The sequence below is a fragment of the Giraffa tippelskirchi genome, chromosome 5 (assembly GCF_054371585.1).
Source record: "Giraffa tippelskirchi isolate mGirTip1 chromosome 5, T2T-mGirTip1v1.2.pri, whole genome shotgun sequence".
NCBI lineage: Eukaryota > Metazoa > Chordata > Mammalia > Artiodactyla > Giraffidae > Giraffa > Giraffa tippelskirchi.
The window spans coordinates 123,821,662-123,849,148 of NC_137279.1; the positions used below are offsets into that span (position 1 = coordinate 123,821,662).

At 34.4% G+C, this 27,487-nt stretch overlaps 1 protein-coding gene across 4 annotated transcripts in view; it reads left to right on the forward strand.

Annotated features, from left to right (window-relative positions):
* DPYD (dihydropyrimidine dehydrogenase) overlaps window positions 1–27,487 on the forward strand; it is a 913,720-nt gene that overhangs the window by 255,242 nt on the left and 630,991 nt on the right. For all 4 annotated transcript variants that reach the window (XR_014054766.1, XR_014054765.1, XM_081493632.1 and 1 more), the window contains exons 7-8: window positions 5,695–5,776; window positions 14,944–15,031. Coding sequence is in view for 2 of the 4 variants with exons in the window: in XM_081493632.1 (XP_081349758.1) it covers window positions 5,695–5,776; window positions 14,944–15,031 (170 nt within the window). In the remaining 2 variants the exon portion in view is untranslated. The remainder of the gene's footprint in view (window positions 1–5,694; window positions 5,777–14,943; window positions 15,032–27,487) is intronic.

The window sequence follows — 27,487 nt, forward strand, 5'->3', positions numbered from 1 at the left end:
GAATATATAGTGGAAAAAAGGCAGTCTTCTCAATGAGGGATGTTGGGCAAGCTGGACAACTATATGTAAGTCATTAAACTTAGAACACTCCCTCATGCCATATATATAAAAATAAACTCAAAATGGCTTTAAGACCTAAATAAAAGACATGACACCATAAAACTCCTACAAGAAAACATAAGCAAAGCATTCTCTATCTGATATAAATCTTAGGAATATTTTCTTAGATCGATCTCCCAAGGTAAAATAAATAACAAAAATAAGTAAATAGAACCTAATCAAACTTGAAAGCTTTTGCATAGCAAAGGAAATCATCCACAAAACAAAAATACAATCTGTGGAATGGGAGAAAATATTTGCAAACAATATGCCCAACAGAGTTTAATTTCCAAAACAGCTCATACAACTCAATGTCAAAATAAAATAAATAACCCAATCAAAAAATGGGCAGAAGACCTAAGTAAACATTTCTCCAAGAAAGACATGCAGAAAGCCAACAGGTGCATGTAAAGATGCTCAACATTGATAATCATTAGAGAAATGCAAATCAAAACGACAGTGAGGTATCATCTCACACCGGTCAGAATGGTCATCCTTCAAAAGTCTACAATTAACAAATGCTGGAGAAGTAGTGAAGAAAAGAGAACTGGTCTGCACTCTTGGTTGGAATGTAATTTGATGGAGCCACTATGGAAAATAATATAGAGGTTTCTTAGAAAACTAAAAATAGAGCTATCGTGTGATCCTTCAATTACATCCCTGGACAGATATCCAAAAAATATGAAAACTCTAATATGAAAAAAATGCAAGCACCTCAGTGTTCATAGCAGCACTCTTTACAGTAGCCAAGATATGGAAGCAACCTAAGTGTTCATTGTCAGATGAATGAATAAAGGAGGTGTGGTAAATATATATACAATGGAATATTAGCCATAAAAAGAATGAAATATTGGCATTTACAGTAACTTGGTTGGACCTAAAGATTATCACACTAAGTGAAGTAAGTCAGACAGAAAAAGAGAAATATTACACGATATCACTTAAATGTGAAACCTAAAAATAATTTAAATAAACTTATTTATGAACCAAGACTCACATAGAATACAAATTTCTGATTACCACAGGGGAAAAGGAGGGTGAGAGAGAGAAATTAGGAGCTTGGGGTTAACAGATACAAACTACTCTATCTAAAATAGATAAGCAACAATGATTTACTGTGTAGCACAGGGAACTTAATTCAATATCATGTAATATCCTATAATGGAAAATAATCCTAAAAATTATAAAGTAAATGGGACTTTATAGTGGATATGTATTTTATTTAGGATCATAAAAGATAAAATTTATTTTAAGCAGGGACTGGATATTCCTTAAAACATTTGATGTAAAAATAAGAAAGAATTTGCATGATAATTTGATAATATTACTCAGTTTATTTTTTTTCCCTAAGTGTGTCATTTTGCATCAGAAACTCATTGATTATAAAAATATATCCAGTTGACATATCTGTTGCTTTACTTAGCATTTAAATGTTGATGGCTACTGAACTATTTTTTAAGCAACAGATTTTTCATATTTAATAATCAGAGAATAAGTTAAATCAAGTTGTGACTAAAATTTATGTTGTTTTTACATTTTATGGCACCTGTAAATATGTATTAATAGATATATAAATATCAATATTGGTACAATGACAATATGCTGAACTCCAAGTAAGCTATTATTAATATAAAACTATTAGACTAAATCATCAAGCAAAAATATCGCATAGTACAAAAAATCCTTTAGAGAGGATATGAAGCTTAAACTGAAAAATAAATATCCTGATAGCCCAGAAGTAATTATTTTTCTGTATTGATGTTTCATTACTTTGAGTTTTAATGTACCACACATACTTTGTAAATTTTTTTCCTGGAAGGTAAAATACCTAACATATTATTTTGCTGGAATTATTTAGGCTTTTATTTTTAATGGCATTTTATCACAGCTTCATTAATTAAGAAAAACATATTCTATTAGCAACATGTGTATAAACACTGTACTTTTTTTTAGATATACACGTCAACGAATATGTGAGCTAGTTTAAAAAATAGGAACTTAATTGTTGGGTAGCTGTATAGACTAGAAATAATCTTTTTACACTTTAATTGCTTTTGCACAAGAAGCTTGAAAAGGAACAATCCCTGTTTGTGAATTATTGTGTTGACAATTTTTGTAGAAGATTTTTGTGGTTGTTAACATCTCTATTTTTTAACTCAAATGCAGGATATGCACTTCTAAATCGTATAAATTGACATGAAACTTGTGTTTCTATGTATTTCCTAAACATATTCAGTGGGACGATTCCCCTGGGTTAATGACCAAGCATGTTTAAAAAAAATCTTTTCTGATTTACTTTGTTTCCTTTGCCTTTGAATCTTCCCAGTATCCAGGGACAATCAGGTCAGTTCAGTTCAGTTGTGTCTGACTCTTTGCAACCCCATGGACTCTGTCCGACTCTTTGCAACCCATGGACTGCAGCACACCAGGCTTTCCTGTCCATCACCATCTCCTGGAGCTTGCTCAAACTCATGTCCATCAGGTCGGGGATGCCATCCAGCCATCTCATCCTCTCTTGTCCCCTTCTCCTGCCTTCCATATTTCCAAGCATAAGGGTCTTTTCCAGTGAGTCAGTTCTGCATATCAGGTGGCCAAAATACTGGAGCTTCAGCTTCAGCATCAGTCCTTCCAATGAATATTCAGAACTGATTTCCTTTAGGGTTGACGGGTTTGATCTCCTTGCAGTCCAGGAACAATATGAAGTGTTTAATCAGTCTCCTTTGGATCATCCCATGGTAGCAGCATTGTGTCACTGCTGCAGGATTATAAAAACTGACACTGGAATTTAGCCAGAATCACATGGCAATACTTTTCTACTAATTTATTTTCTCACTTACAGATGCCTCTCATTCTCTTGTATCTTCAAAGTGGCTAAAAAAGATTAAATTAGCTTTGTATTTGAAATCAATTGCTTAAAGAGGTGATGTCAAGTTTTATCTTTCCTTTTCCTTTGCATCCAAAAAGAATCTTTTAAACCTGGTGAACAAGCATCACAACCAATTTTTAAAACATCACTAAGTTGGGTAAAAATTATCCAGGACTTAATCCCTATTGTATGGTGTCACGATGGTGTCAACAAATTTGTAAAATAGTCAGTAGTTTTGCTTTCCTTGAATTGTGGCTTTTCCCCCACCAATATGTGAGTTGTAAAAGTTTAAAGGACTTGATATTATGATAACAAAGTTATATGAATGTTGTGTTACATACAAATGTATATGTATATATATGTATACTTTCTGATTTTTCTATTATAAAATTAATATATATGAATTAAACTTTTTGTTAGATAGTGTAATTAGAATAATAATGTCCTTTGCCTTAGCTATTTTAGATGTTATGTTTTCACTATGTCTATTGCATTTCATGTTGACTGACAATAAATAAATAGTGTTTAGGTGAATTAGTTTTGTTCATAGAAAGTATTTTGAGAACATGTGTGATGTAACACAAATTTAAAGTGTGGTACCTGTATCACAATAAACTAAAGCAAAGTTTTTTCAGAGTATGAGAATTGTACTTTAAAAATAAGGGAAGGAGGTTGTTTTTAATTAATTCCATTTAGATGAAAGAAGCATGAACATACAAGAATGATTTTTTTTTTCAGGATATCTGAGCACTACACTGACTGACTGTACTAAAAGATTTGTGGCCACAAGGAAAGTTTCTTTTGAAACTTTCTTGTTAAAAGAGAACATATAGAATAAAAGCTTGTCTTTATAAATACAATAAACTTGAGATGTAACTGCTCTAAATAAATTCCATCTTCTATCGTCATATCACCTTTCTCAATGTGCAGTCTTGAGGTAATCTCCCTCTCTCCTGATTTTCCTTCCTTCCTTCCTTCATTTTTTATTTATTCATCTCCTATTATGTGCTGGTCATTACCTTAGGCCCTAGAGTTACAAAGGTGAATAAAGCAAAGTGCCTCTTCTCATGGAAGCGTATATTCTGATAGTGGGTTGTTTACTTTAAGTTGCTCAGTCATGTCTGGCTCTTTGAGACCCCATGGACTTCAGCATGCTAGGCTTCCGTGTCCTTCACTATCTCCTGGAGTTTGCTCAAACTCAGGTCCATTGAGTTGATAATTCCATCCAACCATCTCATCCTCTGTCGCCCCTTCTCCTCCTGTTCTCCGTCTTTCCCAGAATCAGGGTCTTTTCCAGTGAGTCAAATCTTCTTATCAGGCAGCCAACGTATTGGTGCTTCAGCTTCAGCATCCGTCCTTCCAATGAATATTTAGGGTTGATTTCCTTTAGGATTGACTAGTTGGATCTCCTTACTGTCCAAGGGACTCTCAAGAGTCTTCTCTAACACCACAGTTCAAAAAAAAATGTTTAAAAAAACATTTTATAGTCCAGCTCTCAGATCCAACTCTCAGATCCATACATGACTACTGGAAAAGCCAGCATTGACTATACAGACCTTTGTCATCAAAGTGATGTCTCTGCTTTTTGATACGCTGTCTAGGTTTGTCATAGCTTATCTTCCAAGGAGCAAGTGTCCTTTAATTTCATGGATACAGTCACTGTCTGTAATGATTTTGGAGCCCAAGAAAATAAAGTCTGTCACTGTTTCCATTGTTTCCCCATCTATTTGCCATGAATGATGGGACCAGATGACATGATCTTAGTTTTTTGAAAGTTGTTTTTAAGTCAGCTTTTTCACTCTCCTCTTTCACCTTCATCAAGAGGCTCTTTAGTTCCTCTTTGCTTTCTGCCATAAGGGTGGTGTCATCTGCATATCTGAGGTTATTGATATTTCTCCTGGCAATCTTGATCCCAGCTTGAGCTTCATCCAGCCCAGCATTTCACATGATATACTCTGCATATATGTGAAATAAGCAGGGTGGCATTATATAGCCTTGACATACCCCTTTCTCAATTTTGAACCAGTTCATTGTTCCATATCTGTTTCTAACTCTTACTTCTTGACCTGCATGCAGGTTTCTCAGGAGGCAGGTCAGGTGGTCTGGTATTCCCATCTCTTTAAAAATTTTCCACAGTTTGTTGTGAGACCCACACAGTCAAAGACTTTAGCTTAATCGATGAAGCAGAAGTATGTTTTTCTGAAACTCTTTTGCTTTGCAATATAGTTTTTCCTATATAAAAATATACAGTTTTTAGTATGCATATCACACATGCATACATACATATTCTATAATTATATAGAAAATATATAAACTTTTCTATATATTTCTTGAATACATATGTATATATGATGTACATATCAAAAACTATACTTTCAAATATTTTTTTCTGTTTTAAGATTTTCTTCTCTTTAGACATTTATGGAATTGCTAGTAAATAGATCGACTAAATATTGTGATAAACTTAAATGTATAAGAATTGCTTTTGATGAATTCTCTACTCATCTTTTGTTTTTCATTGTTTTTATTTTTACATTAATTTCTACTGTTTTTGTAATAACCCATTCATATTTTGTCATGAATATGAAAATGTATATTTCCTAACACGCATCTTATACATTATGAAAATACCCTTAGAAGAAATACTTATTCCTTTAATACTGATCAGTAACTGTGTTGCATTTTTTAAACTGCTGATTTTTCCACAAATGTCTCTCTCTTTTTTTTAGTACTTCTGAAATCCCTCAGTTCCGGCTACCATATGATGTAGTAAATTTTGAGATTGAGCTTATGAAGGACCTTGGTGTAAAGGTAAGTGAAAAACATAACATTTGTATATTGCTTTAAAAGAAAAGAGTAAGCTCTATATTGAAGATTAACAGCAAAATGTCACACACTTTAGGAAAGAACAATTAAAAGCTACAACAGGCAGAAGCAGAAAGATGCTTCTCCTTGCTTAGGGCATTTGTCTGTCTACTGTCTGAATGCCACTAGCCTGGAAAAGGGCAATCAATAGTTCTCATCTGGTACGCCTGCATGTGATTAATTGTCTGTAAGAAACAAATTCCTAAATTGCTTTAGGGGTTCAGTGCAGCTAATAGAAGGATTTGGTTTCTTTAATCACATTTTTTTTGTGTGTGTGTGGAAGTTATGTGAACTCTGAAACATTTGTATTACACAATTTGGGACAAAATTTCTTACAGAGGTTTATTTTATCTACTATATGCATAATGTCAATAGTGTTAACGTGATAATCCTTTTTCAATATAAACAGCAATTCAGCAAGATAGAAAGCAACAGTTCTGTATTTTTAATTGTTTTGTATTTTTAATTTTTGTTTTTAATTGTTTTGTGAAATAAAGATTGTGTTGTTCTTTTAAACATGATCAAAAATCAGTACATTTTACTTTTAGATATAGCTTTAGATATTTACATTCTTTTGTATTATATTTAAGAATATATTCTGGCTCTTCACCTAATTTGTTGCTATTTTTGTTTTAAAACTTTTACCTTTCCATGACAGATATAAAATAATAGATTAACAGAGTATTATAAATTACACAATACATTCTTTTAAGTACATATAAAAAACTGTTTTGAAAAGTAGTTAGCAAACTATTCATGATTCTTGCATTTAGAAATACAAATTAAAATAACTAATAAAAGAAAAAAGTTCATAACAGTATTTTGTGTTTTTATACTTATAATTAATTTTATTTGGCATTGGTTAGGTGATGAAATGTGTATATAATCACCAAATAAAAAATCTTCTAGCAAATATGAAATACAAATGTATACATCTTTATGAAAACTGTTCAAAATAATGTTTGAAATAGATTTAAGGGTGATTACTTGCTTCATATAAATATATCCTGAAACGTTCTTTAAATGTCTTTCATTTTGAATGCAAGTTCTTACCTAAATCTCATTAAGTAAGGAAACGATTATTGAGACCTCAAAGTAATATATTAGTTGATAGTTGAAATTGAAGGTAAATCAAAAACTAATTTAAGACACATCTAAATTCATCCTATAAATAATTATAAAATTCATTCAGTTTCTACCATACTGGATATGTTGCATAAAGTAGGGCCTACCCATTACTCTTACTAGGAGACTCATCAAAACGAAGTGACATGGTAGTAGTCAGTGCACTGAGTGCCAGGAAATGTACATTTCAGCTACAGTTTTGCCCCTTCCTAATTTTATAGTCAGATAACCTTGATGAAGTCACTTAATGTCCTTCACCTTGGTCAATATTTGTTCAAAGGGAAAAATATACTATTACCACTTTTATAAACATATCTGCTTATATAGGCCTGAAAATATATGTGCTCTGGACATGTGTAATAATCCAGTAGTATAGATTGCCCTTGGGAAGGTGTAGGAAGTCATTTATCATCATTTTGTACATTTGAATTTTAAACCCTATGGATTTATTATATTATCAAGAAATAATTAGAACTTGGATTGAAGAGGTTGATACTATCTTGTCCATCACTCGGGTTGTTTTAAAATGTGAAGGAAATAAAGTATTCAAACTTGCTTTGTAAACAATAAATTCTATGTACAATTCTGAAGAAAGACAGTAACAAGATTCTTTTTCAGCTTTGAGGACTGACATCCATTGATGAAATACTTTCATCTTTTATGACTTATCAAACTTACCCATGAAAGGATATATCTTTTTAAAAATGGTCTTGTTACCACCTTTTCCTCATCACCACATTCTTCTTATAACATGCCTCATGTTTTTAGCTCTCAACTAACACTGTATATTTTAAAGTCAACAATAATTTACTGGCAATGAAGTGGATTTCTCTCTGGATTTATTCACTTTGGTTCCTTTGGGTGGCGTGTGATATATTCTTATATATATGTATGTAACTGTGCATGTATGTGTACGCTATCTATATATGTATGTATGTATTTTTAGCTTTCATGTTCTAGCATTATCTTGGATATTACCTGTTTTTTTTTCTCTATTAGATTTGTTTCAATTATTTGATAAAATTATTAACAATTTACTTTGGCCAAATTATGTACTCAGGATTCTTCTAGTACCATCTTTCTTTTGAACTCAAGTTCTGTAGTCTTAGTAGTTTAATGAGCATATTTATCATAAAAATAACATACATTCATCATATCTAAACTTAGCATAATTAATTATCTTCCCTCCCAACTATGTTCTTCTAAATTTCTTATTGAGTAATTTCAACTTATTGCATATCTAATAGCTGATAGATTAGTTCTTATTTATTTTAAACTGAATTATTCCAATAAAAATTGTGTCATGATGAAACTCTATTTGTACATTGTATGTATGTTTGTAAGTATATTATATATATGTATATATATACTTTTTTCTTCCACTGTTTCATTGTCTGGAATCTCTAATATGTTGTAAATGTGATAATACATGGCATCTTTTCAGACCTGTGAAATAACATTTTTATCATACTGAATAAATATTTTATTTTTCTAGATTTATTAATATAATAGTAACATTTCTGTAGTTATTTTTTATTTTAATGAAGAAAGGGTATTAAAAATTTTAATTGCTGATTTACATTGAGTTATATTCATTTTTGCATTTCTGAAATATATATTTTGCATCATGTTTTATTATATCTGTACATCTAGAACTAGATTTGTTTTACAAGTTTTAAAAAAATTTTCTTTTGCATTCACTTATTTATGCACTGAATATTAAAATTGGTAATACAACAGAGAATAGTCAGATTCTGTGGCTTTCTTTGTAGAGTTCAGAGCTACTGAAAGTCTTCATTTTGTTTAATTTTTTGTATATTTGTGATTTGGAGTTATTCTATAGATTTTGGTTATAGAGTTATGCTAACTTTATAAAAATTAACTTCTAAGCATTTCATTATTTTATTATTGGTAAGAATATTATTTTGATTCTTATGTTTTTGCTAAATTTGAAATTTTTATCCTTATGATATCTCAAAGTGTTTTGTAAGAAAGAGAATATTGACTTTTGAAAAACCTTTTCCATAGTCTTTCCATCTATTTTATTCTCATGCTAATTTGGTCAATATATATTTTTCTAGATAAAATTTCTGTTTCATTGAGACTTCGAATTAATTAGCATAGATTTACCATACTATTTCAGTATACAGTAAAAATACCTCATCTGTACCTGTGATGGTGTTTGCTTTTACATTTTAATACTTATATATTGTGTGTTAACTTTTTTTGATATGACTAGATAATGGTTCCTCTAGTTAATATATTCTTTGAAAAGAACAAGTCTCAGATTTTTATGTTTCCTTCTTCACTAATTGCTGACTCTATCTTTATTTTTTCCCCCTGCTATCCTTACCCTTATTTGTTATTCTTTCTTAACCTTTTGAATTGCATACCTATTTAATTTTTATCTTTCTAGGTTGAATAAGTAAACCATTAAAAGTTGATAATTTCTCTTAAATAAACCCTTATCAGCATTCACGTGTTTTCTTTGGCATTATTATTTCAGTTTTATTTTTCCCCTTTAAAACAGCTTTTAGGATAATATTTTTATGTGCTTCTGTATTCTTGTGATAGAATTCACTTTTTTTTTTTTTTACTTTACTATCAGCAGGATATAGGATGTTTAACTTGTCAAGTATACTCTCAACTAATCACATATCAAAAGATCATTCCTAGTGTAATAAAGAAATATTCTTTGGAAGAAATAGCCTCTAAGCTGTTACATTTTTATAAAGCTCTTTATTTTAAAATAAAAGGTCATTATAAAACACTGTCAATTATTTCACCCTAAGTGGACTTTAGCAAAGTCTTCTGTTGTAATTGTGTCTGAAAATGTTACTGATCTTTTTGATTGAATGCTCTTTTTTTGTTTGCCTTGCAATTCAGAATTTAGGTAGATATAAATATTCTCCTTTTGTTGTCTTTATAATATTTCTACTGATTTTTTAAATGCTAAAAATGTAAATCTGCATAAAGATTTTAATTTTTCTAAATATGTATAAAATATGTATATTTTTCATTTCTCAATATTTTGATAGAATTCTATTTTGATTAAACTAAATTTGTAAGAAGTTGTTTTCATAATTTGAGTAAAAATGTCTATATACCTCTTGATAAATTCTCTACATCATCTTATTTGTCACTGTATTTATTTGAAGCAAACATTTTCCATCATTATAGCTTGTTACTGAAAATTAATATAAAGTCATGTTTTATCTCTACTGGAAGGTGAGGACCATATGCATTAATAGCCAACACAATAATTTTGTGTCCAAAGAGAGCTGAATTTATTTTTTAAATTATTTTATCTTATTTTATATGTTAGAGATTCTGGAAATACTTGGTCTGTTTAGCCAAATTTTATATCAGAAAAATGTGAAGAGCGTGTACATTGTTATCTGTGTTTTTTATAAATAACAGGTATCACATAGTTCATTTCAAAAAGAATTCCACATCAAATACGTTGTTTTTACTACCCAGTTTGACTACCCAGTTATATCAGCCACAGAACGATTTTGATCTCTGTAGTTGTCATATAATACTAATCTTAGTTAAGTTTTACACATCTTGATCCAATTTCCCGAGATATAATACAAGCAAAATTTTAACTTTTTGTTGGAGAATGTGTCTCCTTGCTCTTCCTGAGAATAAGTTATTGATTTAATGGCAAATATTTGAGGCTTTGAGGCTTTTAGAAAAGGGAAATTTGACCATATTCCCCTGCATAGACAGGGAAGAGTTCTTGTGCTTGTCACCCCACTAATTATTATTGCTTTGTTCTCATTTGCACAATGAGGCTACTTACTTCCCAATGATGGTTATCCCCCCCCCCCACCTTTTCCATGTCTATTCACAGTAAGTAAAGTCTTAATTGTCCTAGTCCCAGTAAATTAACACTGGGAGTTACGCTATTTATCTTTGTAGTTTTCTATACACAAAAGTATAGTTTAACTTTTTTGCTTCCTCAGTTGCACACTATACCTGCTAGGGTGGAAACAGACTGAGAAATGCAAAATGTTTGTGCATCCTTCTTGTATGTTACATATTCAGGGGCATGTTCACTCTATTGGGGTGGAAAATTTGGGGTATTTTCATTCCCCTTTGATAAATCACATAATACCCCTACGAAACTACACACACACATACACACAAACACACACACACAGGCACACAAATACCACCTCAGAGAGGGGGGTCTTTCTTGAATTTTTTTTTTTTGCTGAGACAATTAATAAACCAAACCTAAAGTCAAGTATTATGACCATCAGTTCCATTGATAAACCCATTGGAAGGGCATTCCACTGCTCAGCTTTAGAAACTGTATACTTACTCAGATTAATAAAATTTTATTTAGAATATTTGGACCTGTACTTTTCTTTTATCTCTAACCTTCATTATATATTGTGATTGAGATCATTAAAAAAATAAGCACTAGAACTTTTATCATTCTTTCTGATCAGAAATAGTTTAATAAAAAGTCTACTCTTTGAAAAGTAAATTGCAATTCTAAAGATTCATTATTCAATACTTTTAATAGCATCTAATTCCACTAACTCTAATAGTAATACCTGCTATTAGATACTTGGTATTAAATAGTTTTAATAATATGTGTTTAATTGTCCAGTTTATTTCATGGTATTTGATGTATTCCAGAGTTCTGAATTATCAGTTACTAATCTCACCTTGGTTGTCCCCTGCTTGTAAACTTTCAAGTGGCTACTCAATCTGATAATAAAATTAGAACTAGTATTTTAGTAAAAAAAAACAAAGTGCCCTCTGTGTTATATTCCAAGTCCCCTTACTTTCTCTTTCTATTCTTTGCTTTGCACTTTACACTCCAGATTTTCAGTAGTAGCTGCTATATGTGCTGATTCTGCAATTAAACTACATATTTGACTTTGGTAAAGGTTGTCAAAGCTTTTTTGTCCCTTAGTATCATCATTTGTAAAATGAAGATCATTCTGTCATTTTTGAGATTGGACCCAAATACTGCATTTCAGACTCTTGTTGACTATGAGGGCCACTCCATTTCTTCTAAGGGATTCTTGCCCACAGTAGTAGATACAGCGATCATCTTAAATCCACCCATTCCCATCCGTTTTAGTTCACTGATGATCCCACTTCATAACACTATTGTGAGGATGAAAAAAGTCCTCTTTGCAGTATTTAGAAGAGAGTTTTGCACTTAGGTAAGTACTCTATGCAGGTTAGGTGCAATTATTTTTTAATGGATAAACTTTGTTCTTCCACTATGAATCAGTTTAGAGACTTTTGTTTTTAGAAACATATTGCCTTCAAAACTCAAAGCAACCTACCAGACATTGTGCTTCCTTATTTAATAATGGTAAATGAGTGCAAAATTGCAGTAAATTCTTTTCTTTTAGAAGTATATACTGGCAAATAGCTGACAAGTAGATCTCATTGAAGTGCCTAGTCCCTGATCTTCATGAGGTTGATCTTCTGCCCTCTGGATGGTATGCTTCTTAAAGTCTCCAGGATACCAGCTACTCCTTGCTTATGTTGGCCAGTCTGCATGATGTTTTCAATGTAAGGTATCACAATGATATGCTATGGTATGGCCAGATTGTTTCAGATTATGTATATTATTATAGAAGAGAATTGACATATATTCTTGAGGCAAACCAGTAACTGAATATTCTTATATTTCTCCCATGAATGTGAACTGTTTCTAATCCCTTTTCCACAGCAACAGGAGGAAAAGTACACATTCACCAAATCAATGGCCACGTGCAGTGTACCTGGGCTTAACTAATCTGCAGTAATACAATATTTGCCATAGACACCGCAGTCAGGACTACACTTTGGTCAAACCTGCAGTAGTTTACAGTCATTCTCAGGAATCATCTAGTCTCAGCAGGGCCAGACTGGGGAATGAAACAAAAGTAGAACATAGACCACCACCATCTCTCGCTATTCCACTCACTCTAGACTATGATATTGTGTTTGATTTAGTCTCTTGACCAGGGTTTCAGAAGTTTTCTGGCCTTCCCAACTATTGCAGCTATAATAGCTCTTACTTTGCAGACCAGAGACCCATTGTGGGGGTTGCTTCTTCTACTGACACATTTAACATTTTGGTTACACACCTAGAGGCTTGGGGATAACCACTACCTGGGTTGCCAGTGAATTTGAGGTTCTTTCTTCATTGCGAAAGAATTCAGAGATGAAGCAGAGAGGTTAAGAAAGTGAAGTGAAAGTTTATTTCAGCAAGGATACGCTCTCAGAGGGAGAGTGAACAGGCACCCCAAGAGCTGTCACCCGGGTTTCTTTGGCAAGCCACTTATGAGGGGCCTACAAATGAAGGGGTGGACTATTCACTGGGGAAGGAGGGATTTTTGTCGCCATTTACTTTGAGTTAGAAGTGTCATGGCCTCATGGTGTCCTTATACAATCATTAATTCTTATCTATTACACTAATCTTATGGTAATGAGGGCACAAGGAGCAAAAGGTTGCATCTGGATTCAGGAGATTCACCCTTTTCCCTACCCTTCTTTGCTTGCTGCTCAGACTCTTATCACCCCAAATGTATGGTTTCCTATCAGTCTGAAGGCTCCTACTGTCCTTTGTCTATCTATGGACTCCTGCTGCTTATAGGAAGGGTGGTTTAGGCCCTTGCCCCCATTTCTCTGCTCATACCTAGCTACTTACCTGCTGTAACACCTGGAGCTGTGCTCCACTTAGGCCCACTGTGAACTTTATCTAGGCTTATTTTTCACCCTGTCTCTGTAGGTCCCCACTCCTCAGGTATCAAGTCATTGAAGAGCCTTTTCCAGCGTCCTTGAAAATGTGTGATTATCCCCCCTTCCCCAGTGTACATACAGTCACCTGGGTAAATAGCCATAATTCCCTTTGAAGAAGTAGAGGAATCATTATAGTATTTACTGGCCAGGATGTTGCAGGGTGTTTCTTTCTACACGAACTGACCATCTTTTCAGTCAGCAAGTTCAAGATCTGAAAATTGGCTCATGTCTGGGAATTGAGCAAAGTATTGTGACTTTTAATAAGAGTGTCCACCCTGTGACTCCTGACTTTATTCATCTTCCCTGGACAGTGTCCATTATCAAAATCCTATCGATTTTTTAAAAGGGAGTTATTGCCTGGGAACTATATTCAGAGTCTTACAATAAAATACAATGGAAAATAACTTTTAAAAAGAATATAGATATACACACATATATGTTTAACCAATTCACTTTGCTGTACATCTGAAACAAACAAAATATTGTAAATCAACTATACTTCAGTTAAAAAAAAAGGCTTTCTTGAAATCCCACTACCTCCCTTTTTTCTTATATGTATGACCTCAGCCAAAATGAATCTCTCTATCCCCTGAATTCTTGAGACATAATGCTGATCACACTCTGTTGTTTGTTATACTTATTTCTGTACATCTTCTGCACAGATCTTGACTGTACATTGGGCTGAAGCTCTTATTTATCATTTTACTCTTTAAAATACCCCACATAGTGCCTTGAACATACTAAGAAAGCTGTGAAAATTTATTGACTTGATTTTAAATTGCTAAATTTTTTTCTGCCACTTAATGAAAAGGCAAAAATGCATTTAGCCATTAAGTAGAATATGTTAGTGTTCTATTTATATACTATTTTGTATATGTAAGCCTATATACTAAAAGACAAAATATTTTCATATATATGCTGCTGCTAAGTCTCTTCAGTTGTGTCCGACTCTGCGACCCCATATATGGCAGCCCGCCAGGCTCCCCTGTCCATGGAATTTTCCAGTCAAGAGTCCTGGACTAGATTGCCATTGCCTTCTCTGGATATATATATATATCCATATATATCCATAATATATATATCCATAATATTATATATCCATAATTCCATATATATATATATGGAATTATGCATGTGTATACTGAGCTAGGTTATTTTTTATATTAAAGATTAAGATTTTAATTATTCAAATGCCAAAATCTAATTACCAAAATCTTTCTTTACAGATAATTTGTGGTAAAAGCCTGTCAGTGAATGACATTACTCTTAGTACTTTGAAAGAAGAAGGGTACAAAGCTGCTTTCATTGGGATAGGTGAGTAGCTTATTTTCAAATATTTTTCTTTATAATTTTTTTTTTACTTCCTGACAGTATTCAGAAGAATAACTACCTTCAGATGTTTTTATGGTAGAAGCTGTGTCTTTAGAAAAGAGCAGATAGAAATGAATGGCCAAGGAAAATTTTCTGTTTTATAATGAGTTGCACTGCCTCACCTCATTATAGATTGACTTGGACAAGACAGTCTTAATCTTTCCATTCTCTCACCATATTCTCATCACCAGTAAACATCTAAGATGCAAAGTGTTTTCAGGTCATGCCAAGAAGCTCAGAATTCAGGCTTAGAAATATCTAGATGCTGTAGCTTTCTCTTTATGATAAAACAAATTAGTTAAATTGATATTAAGAGATAGAATTGGCTCATTTTCTTTTTCTATTTTTTTTCGATATTTTCTAAAGACTTTTCATATTTGGCTGAATTATAAAGATGTTTGATCGCAGTTCTGAATGTTATATAGTGTATAACTGCTAAGGCAATCAATGTGTCCTATGGTTCCATATTTTGCTTAACTCTCCCAGGGAGATTGAGTTTTCTAACATGTTCCCCTTTCCCTTACTCTATACCGAGACCAAAGAGAATACACTGTTGTTATAATTTATTCTTTGTCTTGTGAACTTTGTATTTATTCTCTTAAATGGTCATATTATGAACAGTGAATGGCATATAAACTGAGTAGGTGCATCCTCAGGTCTTTTAGTTTTTCTATCTCCTCTCTAGTTCACTTTCTTTGAATATGAGTGTGTAGTAAACCTACACAGAGGTAAAAACTGTTCCATCTCTTTAAGTAATCACATGCTAGATAACATTTGTTTGGAGGCTGTCATTTTTCATATGTTTCTAGAATAAAATCATCAGGAATGCTTTTTTGCTTACTAAATTTTTATCAGGATGGTATGTGTTCTCATACTAGTTAGTTGATAGCAAGTCTTAAAACTTTTTAACATCTTGTCACTCCCTTTACTTAGGTGAAAAATTAGGAAGAGGAAAAAAAATTTCACTGCCTTCTAGCTCCTAAATGTCTTTATTCAACTTCCTTTCTTTCATAAACTTGATTTCCATTGCCATCAGTATTTCTCTAGGTTATTTAAGTACAATAATCATGTGAGATAAAAACAGGAAAGAGAAAATACATAGGAATATATTGCCTAGGTTCCATTTTTAGCAGCATTACCCTTGACTTTGGCTTTATTTTTCAACATTACATTTGTACTGAGAATTTTGCTTAAAGAAATAGGGAAAGTAATTTTTTCACATATATTCTACCAATACCAGCAAAATTGAATCATTAAGTTGCTTTTACTCTCACCAAATGCATATTATAATATGTTTTGTTGTTGTTGAGTTGCTAAGTCATGTGCAACTCTTTGTGACATGGTGGACTGTAGCCCCACTAGGCTCCTCTGTTGGTGGAATTTCCCAGGCAAGAATACTGGAGTGGGTTGGCATTTCCTTTTCCAGGGAAAATATGTTTAGTTAATAATAAATGAAAAATTTAGTTAGGCAATAGGTCTGAAACATTGGCAATGTTTTCAAATAGCTATTTGAAATTCACCATTGTAGTTTCCTATAGCAGTTGTATGTAAAAGATATGAAATTGTATATGCTAATACAGTTTCGTGTATTTCTATGAACTTTGTCCACAAAGAATCTCCGTACTGAAGAGATAGGGGCCAAATAAACAGTTAATACATTGAAACATCTCCAAATTAACTGCACAAGAAGCAAATTATAACAAAATTAGGAAGAATTGAATGTTTTATCATTCTGAGTGGTTTCAGTTATAAAGTGATATCTTCCATCTTCAAGAATCAGGAATGCTTCAGAGTTTTCTTTTATTCCATTAAGTCCCCTTACATATGTTATTTGATAGTGCTACATCCCATTCAGAAAACTCCATTTGACTCTGCATTGAGGTATGAATAAGGCACTTATAATGTGAAGTCCTTTCATATTTATGTTTCTGTGCATTTTCATGCTGAGAAGTGAATCTTTTGACATTTTGGTGTAGTGATGTGTAGAATGCAGTTATGTTCTCTTTCAGTATTCTGTATGAAATACATACAAGAAAGTTTCATCTTGTCAAAAAAAAAAAAAGGAGGGGGGAATTCTGTGTATAGAAGACAAGTAGCCTTGCTCTCCAGGAAGTACTTACTTGACACTCTTGATTGCCAAGTTGGGAATTTATGACCTTTCTATTACCATCTGACAGCCTATTACCTAGACAGCCTCACATCTTTACATGCTTTTGTTCATTTACCATGCTTCTATGCTGTAATTAGACTTCACTCACTTTGTTTACCTACCTTTTCTTACTCAGTATAGAGAAGTAAATTTTGGAACAGGAATTCTATATTACTTAGGATATAGGTTTGGCTACTTTAAGAAAGAAAAATAATAAAGACTTAAACAAGATATATGTTTAGTCCTCTCTCAGTTTAACAGTGTGAACCATCCTCAACATGTATCTCCCATCTTTGGTTCTTAGGTGGCCAGTCTTTCCACATTCCTGCTAACAAAAATTGGAAATAAGGAAGGGAGTTCCTTTCCTCTTAAATTTATGACCCAGAAACTGCACGTGTTACTTCTGTTTTTATCTTATTGTGTATATCCTAGTAATATAAACATGCCTGGTAGCACAGGTTGCAGGGAAATACAGCCTTTAGCTGAGTGGACATAATGCTCCATTAAACTTCTGGCTCTATAGAGAAGGAGGATGATAGATATATAGAGAGGAAAAAAATAGAAGTCTTGCCATTGATGTGCATCATTATTTGTATTTGACACATAAAATCCTTATTGAGAGAAATCAGTAAGCAGGTAATAGCCAAGAAAGAAACTCTTAGAACTTAGCACTTAACCTGTTGATTATAATGATAATGGATTATTTTCTCTTTCTGTAGTTGGGAATACCATATTTTAGACCTATGTTTGTAACTATGTCTCATTCTCTGTTAGTCTAAAAGAAAAATAAAAACTTACATTTTAATTAAATATGACTTATGAAGGATAGCTTTATAAGTCTGTGCATAAGTCCATAACATATAAGTCCATCTCAGATTCTGAAGTTTCCTGATTTTTAATATTGTTTGTGCTATTGCTGGTGAAAAGTTGCTCATTTTTAGTTTTTTTTCCAAATTCTAACAGAATCCATTAAGGAAATTATCTCATTGTACATAGAGCATTGTGAGACTGAAAGAATATGTCTCTTTACCCGTGAGAGGTTTGGTTTTTTCTAAGTGAAATAAAAGTAAGTGAGATAAAGCTCTGTGTCTTATTCAAACTGGATTATCTTTGAGATAATTGGTATTTTTTCAAAGACTCTAAATTTTTGGTATTTTTTTTTTATTGAAATAAAAGCACTGGCACAGTGTGTTACTGTCAGTGTTTAGAAATAAAGTTAGAACATCCTCTGTACAAGGTTTTTTTCAAAGTATTGGATGGCTTTCTTTGGTTGGTATTAAAATCAATATAATGGATGACAGCCATCATTTTTTGTTATTAAAAATGAGCACAAAATAATAGAAAATATCAGTGTGTTGCACATTGTTAGGGTGAGTATTATTTTGAGAAAAATGTTTTTCCATCCTATGTGTATTTGTTTTTGGTGTATGTGCTTGCACATACATATTGCATTATATAGAAAATGTGTTTTTAAAATGTGGTTTGATAGTCAATGCTCAAAACCCACTGCTGTACATTGTAAAGGCCCTAAAGTACTAAATGCCTTTTCCCCATAGCACGAATCCTCTCAGTAAGCAGCTCCTGAGTAAATTAAATAAGTTTTTCATGATTACAGTATTCTAAGCATTTGTTTCTTTTTGTTTTAGTTCTTTGGGTGATTATATTCTAGAGCCAATCTGAGTATCACTGTTCTAGGTGACTGAAGAATCAAACCCTTAACGTTTGATTCAAAATAGCCTATTTCCCTTCCCTTATTTATTTATATATTTTTTTTGGCTACACTAGGTCTTTTGGGGGCATGAGCGCTCTCTAGTTGTGCTGCGCAGGCTTACTTGCCCCGTGGTATGTAGGATCTTAGTTCCCCCACCAAAGATCGCACTTGCATCCTCTGCATTGGAAGGTGGATTCTTAACCACCGGACTGCCAGGGAAGTCCCTCTCTTCCTATTTCTGATCGTCCATTTTATGGTAATTTACTTCTTGTATTCTCATAAAGCATGCTGCTGCTGCTGCTGCTGCTGCTAAGTCACTTCAGTCGTGTCCGACTCTGTGCGACCCCACAGACGGCAGCCCACCAGGTCCCCCGTCCCTGGGATTCTCCAGGCAAGAACACTGGAGTGGGTTGCCATTTCCTTCTCCAATGCTTGAAAGTGAAAAGTGAAAGTGGGTCACTCAGTCGTGTCTGACTCGTAGCGACCCCATGGACTGCAGCCTACCAGGCTCCTCCATCCATGGGATTTTCCAGGCAAGAGTACTGGAGTGGGGTGCCATTGCCTCCTCCTCATAAAGCATGACAGTGATGAAAAAACTAAACAAACTTGTAAGGGAAGGAACATCCACTAAGAGACTCTCAGAAAAGGTGTAATGCTTTACATATTCTTTTAACAAAGTAGTTTTTTTCCTGAATTTTTGTTTTTAATACTTGAGGGAGAGAAAGAATTATGGGGTAAATAGCAGTAAAATGCATAATTATAGTCACAATAGATACAAAGGGAGCAGAGACTGCAGGAGGATATTAAAAAGCTGAATATCATGTGTAAAGTAATATCATATAAAGTAATATGCTTTACTTGTGTCAACTCCAAAGATTTCTCTTGACTTCACTTGTGACGGTCACTGTTCTCCTCCTTTCATGTTACTAGGCTACCCCTTAGCCTCCTAACCAGTCTCCTTGGCCCTATTAGCCAAACAACAGACACAGTGATCTTTCTAAAATTAGATCTCATCACGTCATTCTCTCATTTAGATGCCCCCCCCATTCAATAGCTCCCTATTTTCTTCGATATACAGGAAAAATCCCTTAAAATAGACAGCTGAGGCTTTTCATAATTTATTAACAACTTGTGTCTTTAGTGACTTATTACATTAGGTACTGCAGACATTTGAAATGCTTTCAGTTTTACCTCATCTCAATCTTTTAAAATCAATTTTTGGACCTGTTGTTGCCTGAACCCAGAACTGTCACTATTTTCATATTTGTGTTCTTACGTGTCCTTTTTTTCCTACTTCATGTAATTCTCTTTGCTTGTAATGATCCGTCCCCTACCTTCACTCTTTACCGTGGATAAATAAAGCCACTTCACCATCACCAGTCATCACACCATTATGTTTCTGTTCCCTCTCTGGATGTCCAGATCAGATTTTAGCATTTATTTCCATGTACCATAGTAGACTGGCTGCGTATTTGTTTCCACCACCAGATGTTAAAACTCTTGTAGTCTGAAGAGTCTGTGTGCCTTACTCATTGATTAATGTCTAGCATAGTTCCTGGCATGTAGTAGGAACGCTATAAGTATTTTTAAATTATTGATTTTTAATGCAGCTGTTTTGACTATTTGCCAAAATAAATTGGTAGGATGTTAAAATATGTTTGAGTTTTAGGGTTTACAATATTAAGCAAACACAAGGGGAAATAGCTACTACATTATTTTTGAGGTAGTGTTACAATATAAATGAAATAAAAAGTAGGGACAGTGATATTAGTGGTAGCGATAATGATAGTACTAGCAGTATTAGCTAAAATATTCTATTCTCAATCTTTAATATAATTTATGCCATTCAATTTTATGATGACCTTTGAAGTAGATATTATAAACTCTATTTTATGGACAAAATTTAAGATTGAGCGATGTTAAAGAAAACTAGTAAATGGCAATCAAAACGTGGAAAGCAAATTTTATACAGAATGTGGAAAAAATGTAATAAATACAAACATCTATGTGTGCTAAGTTGCTTCAGTCATATTCAACTCTTTGAGACCCCATTAGTGACTTAGCATAGATGTTTGCATTTATTTCCCAACCCTGGAATCAAACCCAAGTCTCTTACATCTCCTGCATTGGCAGGCAGGTTCTTTCCCACTAGGGCCACCTGGAAAGCTGGCAAATGTCTATACTTTGGCATAAAAAGCTGTTGCAGGGCTTCCCTAGTGGCTCAGTGGTATGCTAATGCAGGAGATGCTGGTTTGATCCCTGGTCCAGGAGATCCCACGTGCCACTGAAAAACTAGCTCAAGCACCACAGCTGTTGAGCCTCTAGAGTCCGAGAACTGCTGCTACTGAAGCCTGGGCTCCCTAGATCCCATACTTTGCAATTGGAAAGTTGCAGTGTCAACTTTCCAATCATAGAAGCCATCACAATGACAAGCCCTTGCACCACAACTTGAGAGTAGCCCCTTGCGTGCTGCAACTAGAGTAAAGCCCTCACAGCGACAAAGACCCAGCATAGCCAAAAGAAAAAAGAGAATAAAAATTAAAAAAAATACTGTTGTAGACACAATGACTGAAAGTCAACATGTTAGTTGATGACAGCTGTTTATATAGAGGAGTTCTACTTAATGATCTTGAACATGGAACTTCATAATCTGAAAGAATTAGGCTTTATACTTAGCCTTAGTTTTCTTATTGTTACCACCATCAAGATTCTTCCATTGCTATCAAAAACGAATATTTTTTAATTGTGATGATGCCCAAATATTGTAACAGCTGAAGAAGAGATAATTACAATTAAAGAAATCCATTGAGAGACCTTGGTATTAAATTTGCTACAGTCTGGCCTTTAGTTAAATCTCTTGTGCCTTCTTAGAGCCAGAATTCTTCTCTATAAAAGTTATTCTTAATTAGCTTCTTAATCAGGAGTTTCTAAATTGTATACAATCACATATATTTCCATTTATTTATAAGAAAATGAAATGGGGTTTTTAGACCACCCACTTCTGAAAAACTGAAGTTGTTTAAGAATTATGCACAATTCTGAATAGATTATTTTAAAATAATAAACCTGACTTAATTGTAAGTGAAAGAAAGGGCATGGATATTTTGCCAATCCACATTTTTTAATTTGCAGTAATGTCTACTCTAGTGTCATTTGTAAGTACTCTGGTATAATTGTGAGATGGTTCCCAAGAATTCAGAAATGAGGGAAATAGAATTCCAGCTGAGAGTTCATTAAATCATCACTTAATGGGTTCAAGCAAAGCCCCCAGAAGGAGATAAAATACATGTAGGGCAATTAGTCTTTGATCATATTAACATATCTATAGAAAGTGCATCTTAATCTGCAGAAGCAGGTAATAGGGGCTGATCAACTTTCCAATCATAGAAAAGGCAGCAGAGGTGGCGGGGCGGGGGTGGGGGGCAGAATCTGAGGATATTGACGGTGTCTTTTTAAAGGCACCTACGTCAATGAACCTGCAGTTATTTGATCCCCTATCGTGAAGATATATATTAAGTCCATTCTCCTCTAAATTTCCTTGTTCTAAGTTCACCAAGCTGACACTGATTTCTAAACAGTTTGGTTATATTAGGAGACCATGCTAATCATGTCAGCAAGAGTAAATCTGGTCCCTAGGATGCATATCATTCCTTCTCTGAATAATCTTTGTTGTTGTTCAGTCACTAAGTCATGTCCAACTCTTTGCAACCCTATGGACTGCAGCATGTCAGGCTTCTCTTGTCCTTCTCTCCCCTCCAGAGTTTGCTCAGATTCATGTCCATTGAGTTGGTGATGTTATCTAACCATCTCATCCTTTGCTGTTATATGATACTCTGATATGAAGAATTTTCCACCTATGGTAACACTACATAAAAATAAGCTATGTATGTCTCAATACTCTTTTTGACTGTCAGTATCTGGTCCCATCACTTCATGGGAAATAGACGGGGAAACAGTGGAAACAGTGTCAGACTTTATTTTTCTGAGCTCCAAAATCACTGCTGATGGTGATTGTAGCCATGAAATTAAAAGATGCTTACTCCTTGGAAGGAAAGTTATGACCAACCTAGACAGCATATTTAAAAGCAGAGACATTACTTTGCCAACAAAGGTCCGTCTAGTCAAGGCTATGGTTTTTCCAGTAGTCATGTATAGATGTGAGACTTGTACTGTGAAGAAAGCTGAGTGCCAAAGAATTGATGCTTTTGAACTGTGGTGTTGGAGAAGACTCTTGAGAGTCCCTTGGACTGCAAGGAGATCCAACCAGTCCATCCTAAAGGAGATCAATCCTGGGAGTTCATTGGAAGGACTGATGTTGAAGCTGAAACTCCAATACTTTGGCCACCTCATGCGAAGGGTTGACTCATTGGAAAAGACCCTAATGCTGGGAAGGATTGGGGGCAGGAGGAGAAGGGGACGACAGAGGATGAGATAGCTGGATGGCATCACCGGCTCGATGGACATGAGTTTGGGTAGACTCCGGGAGTTGGTGATGGACAGGGAGGCCTGGCATGATGAGGTTCATGGGGTCGCGCACAGTTGGACACGACTGAGCGACTGAACTGAACTGAACTGACTGACGTTCAGAATAAGTCATATTTTCTTAGTATGACTTTCAACTGACTATCCTAGCTGTCCAAAATATACCCCTTTTTAACCCTCCTACTACCACGTCTCTAGCCATTCCTCACAGGTAACCTATAGTCTCCCATCATTATCATTTCAGTTCAGTTCAGTTGCTCAGTCGTGTCCGACTCTGCAACCCCATGAATTGCAGCACGCCAGGCCTCTCTGTCCATCACCAACTCCCGGAGTCTAACCAAACCCATGTCCATCGAGTCGGTCATGCCATCCAACCGTCTCATCCTCTGTCGTCCCCTTCTCCTCCCGCCCCCAATCCTACCCAGCATTAGGGTCTTTTCCAATGAGTCAACCCTTCGCATGAGGTGCCCAAAGTATTGGAGTTTCAGCTTCAACATCAGTCCTTCCAATGAACACCCAGGATTGATCTCTTTTAGGATGGATTGATTGGATCTCCTTGCAGTGCAAGGGACTCTCAAGAGTCTTCTCCAACACCACAGTTCAAAAGCATCAATTCTTCGGCGCTCAGCTTTCTTCACCGTCCAACTCTCACATCCATACATGACCACTGGAAAAACTATAGCCTTGACTAGACGTACTTTTGTTGGCAAAGTAATGTTTCTGCTTTTAAATATGCTATCTAGGTTGGCCATAACCTTCCTTCCAAGGAGTAAGCATTTTTTAATTTCATGGCAGCAATCACCATCTGCAGTGATTTTGGAGCCCAAAAAAATAAAGTCTGACACTGTTTCCACTGTTTCCCCATCTGTTTGCCATGAAGTGATGGGACCAGATGCCATGATCTTAGTTTTCTGAACGTTGAGCTTTAAGCCAACTTTTTCACTCTCCTCTTTCACCTTCATCAAGAGGCTCTTTAGTCCTTCTTCACTTTCTGCCATAAGGGTGGTGTCATCTGCATATCTGAGGTTATTGATATTTCTCCCTGCAATCTTGATTCAAGCTTGTGTTTCTTCCAGCCCAGCGTTTCTCATGATGTACTCTGCATATAAGTTAAATAAGCAGGGTGACAATATACAGCCTTGACGTACTCCTTTTCCTATTTGGAACCAGTCTGTTGTTCCATGTCCAGTTCTAACTGTTGCTTCCTGACCTGCATACAGGTTTCTCAAGAGACAGATCAGATGGTCTGGTATTCCCATCTCTTTCAGAATTTTCCACAGTTTATTGTGATCATGTTTTATTTGTTATTTATAGGGCTGAATTTATTTTTCTTCTTATTTTTGATGGTGTGCATATATTCACTCCTACACCCCATGCACAAATACACAATATTAAAAACCTGTGAGAGCTGAGATTAGTTTTTTAAATGTATTCTACAGTTTTAGCGTGTTTCTTGAGACATTTGGTATGTCAATATGATTTTTTGAAATTTAATGATCAAAATCACTGTGGGCGGTGACTATAACCATGAAGCTAAAAAATGCTTATCCCTTGAAAGAAAAGCTATGACAAACATAGAAAGCATATTAAAAAGGAGACACATCACTTTACCAACAAAGGTCCATATTGTCAAAGCTATAGTTTTTCCAGTAGTCATGTATGGCTGTAAGATTTGGACCATAAAGAAGGCTGAGTGCCAAAGAATTGATGCTTAAGAACTGTGGTGCTGGAGAAGACTCTTGAGAGTCCCTTTGACAGCAAGGAGATCAATCCAGTCAATCCTAAAGGAAATGAACCCTAAATGTTTTTTTGGAAGGACTGATGCTGAAGTTGAAGCTCCAATTCTTTGACCACCTGATACTAAGAGCCAACTCATTGGAAAAGACTGTGATACTGGAAAAGATTGAGGGCAAGAGGAGAAGCAGGTGACAGAGGATGAGATGGTTGGATGGCATCATTGACTCAGTGGACTTGAGTATGAGCAAATTCTGGGAAACAGTGAAGGACAGGGAAGCCTGGTGTGCTGCAGCATGTGTGGTCACAAAGAGTTGGACATGACTGAGTGACTGAACAACAACAAATTGAAAAAGTGAAAAGAGAAACAAAGGAAAAAGTTGAAAAATGGCATAATGACTTCTTAAGAAGTTTGAAACTATACTTGATCAATTAACCTTTTTAAAATTTATGTAGTTTTCAGGTATCTTATTTTTGACAAAATACAAAGATGTGTTCATGATTTTGATTACCTGCTCAAAGGCATGCATGCATGCTAAGTTGCTTCAGTTGTGTCCAACACTTTGTGACCTTGTGAACTATATCCCTTCAGGCTCCTCTGTCTATGGGATTCTCCAGGCCAGAACACTAGAGTGGGCTCCTATGCCCTCCTCCAGGGTATCTTCCCAACCCAGGAATTGAACCCCAATTCTTATGTCTTGCATTGGCAGATAGATTCGTTACCACTAGTGCCACCTGTGAAGAGCTATTCAGGGCAGTAAGTTTCTAATTCTAAATGGTTTAGTTAATAACATTTTTACATTTATGCCAAATCATTACACCAAATATTATAATGTCGTATTGAATATTAGGTATTTTTGAGCATTTTTAGTAAAGGCAAAGCTATTTGCTTGAGGGTGTTTAATAAATATTTTATGGTGAAGATGATGATACAAGAAAATCTTTTCTAAAAAATAGATTTTTCTGCTGGTAGAATCCCTGGAATATTATAGTTGCTCAATAAATATCTATTGAACTAACCATTGATTTTAAGCATATTTACTACTTCCATATAGTAGTCAAAAAGGAAGTAATTTATTTAGCAAGAGGATTATTTTAAAATATTCTGTAGCTCATGTTCTTTTTATCTAAAATTTTATAAAGGAATGTAATTATATTTTAAAATACTGAGTGCATCTTTGGATTTCTTTGGATAAAGACATGGTGGCATTTCTATTATATTTCTCTATATATTTTTTATAGAATTAAAATATATTTCATGTACAGTAGTTTCTGAAGTAACAGGAGCCCATTGTTAAAGAACTGTATTTTATTTTATTGTTTTTTTCTTTCAGCAGTTCTCAATGAGTTATGGGCTTCCCTGGTGGCTCAGTGGTAAAGAATACACCTGCAGTGCATGAAAATGCAGGAGTCATGGGTTCCATCTCTGGCTTTGGGAAGATGCCCTGGAGGAGGGCATGGAAATCCACTCCAGTATTCTTGCTGGGAAAATCCCAAGGACAGGGCAGCATGATGGGATACAGTTCAAAGGGTCACAAAGAGTCAGACATGACAAAGCCACTGAGCACACATGCACACAATGGCTTATGACTGCTGGTTACATTTTTTTGGTGGGTGAAAATCATTGTCTGAACTTGGAATGGGATATTATTGAACTTTCACTGTTGAAGTTAGGATGGATTTTCTTAAATATAGTAATCATCCTGTAGATATGGGTTATCCTCTACAGGTAGAATTTTGATGTTGAAGGATAAACATTCAAATAATTAACAAAATAAGAAATCACTCAGATAATGGATATTATCATAGAAGTATTAAGAAATGCCACAGTACAAAACCTCCATCTCCAAACCCCCAGTTCAATGAATTTGTATCTAAAAGTCACGACTGTATCAAACACACATGTATAAAACATCAGTGATTTCCAATTAGAGTTGAGGCATACTATTGGGGTAAACATAGCTTTATTCACATTACAAATTACACAACTCTGTATATCTTACCCTTTTGTATTTAAAATTTGATAAAGGAGCCCATTAAACACAATGAAAGATTTAAGAGAAGCATGAGAAATGATACGGAAATGGCAGAGTTGATATAAATTAGAGGAAACTAGGTATATTTCTACATATGCTTTAGCGTTCTTTCTATCAGTAGAAGTAAATTTTCCCAAAGAATAGAAAGAAGAAAATTTGCAAGCTAATTTGTGTCTTATTTATCACTTATTTACTGTTTATACGGGTTAGATTATACAATCTTTGGCTAGGAGCACTAGATCAGATGAACAAATATTCTTTTCCATGGGCTTTTGAACACCTTCTTT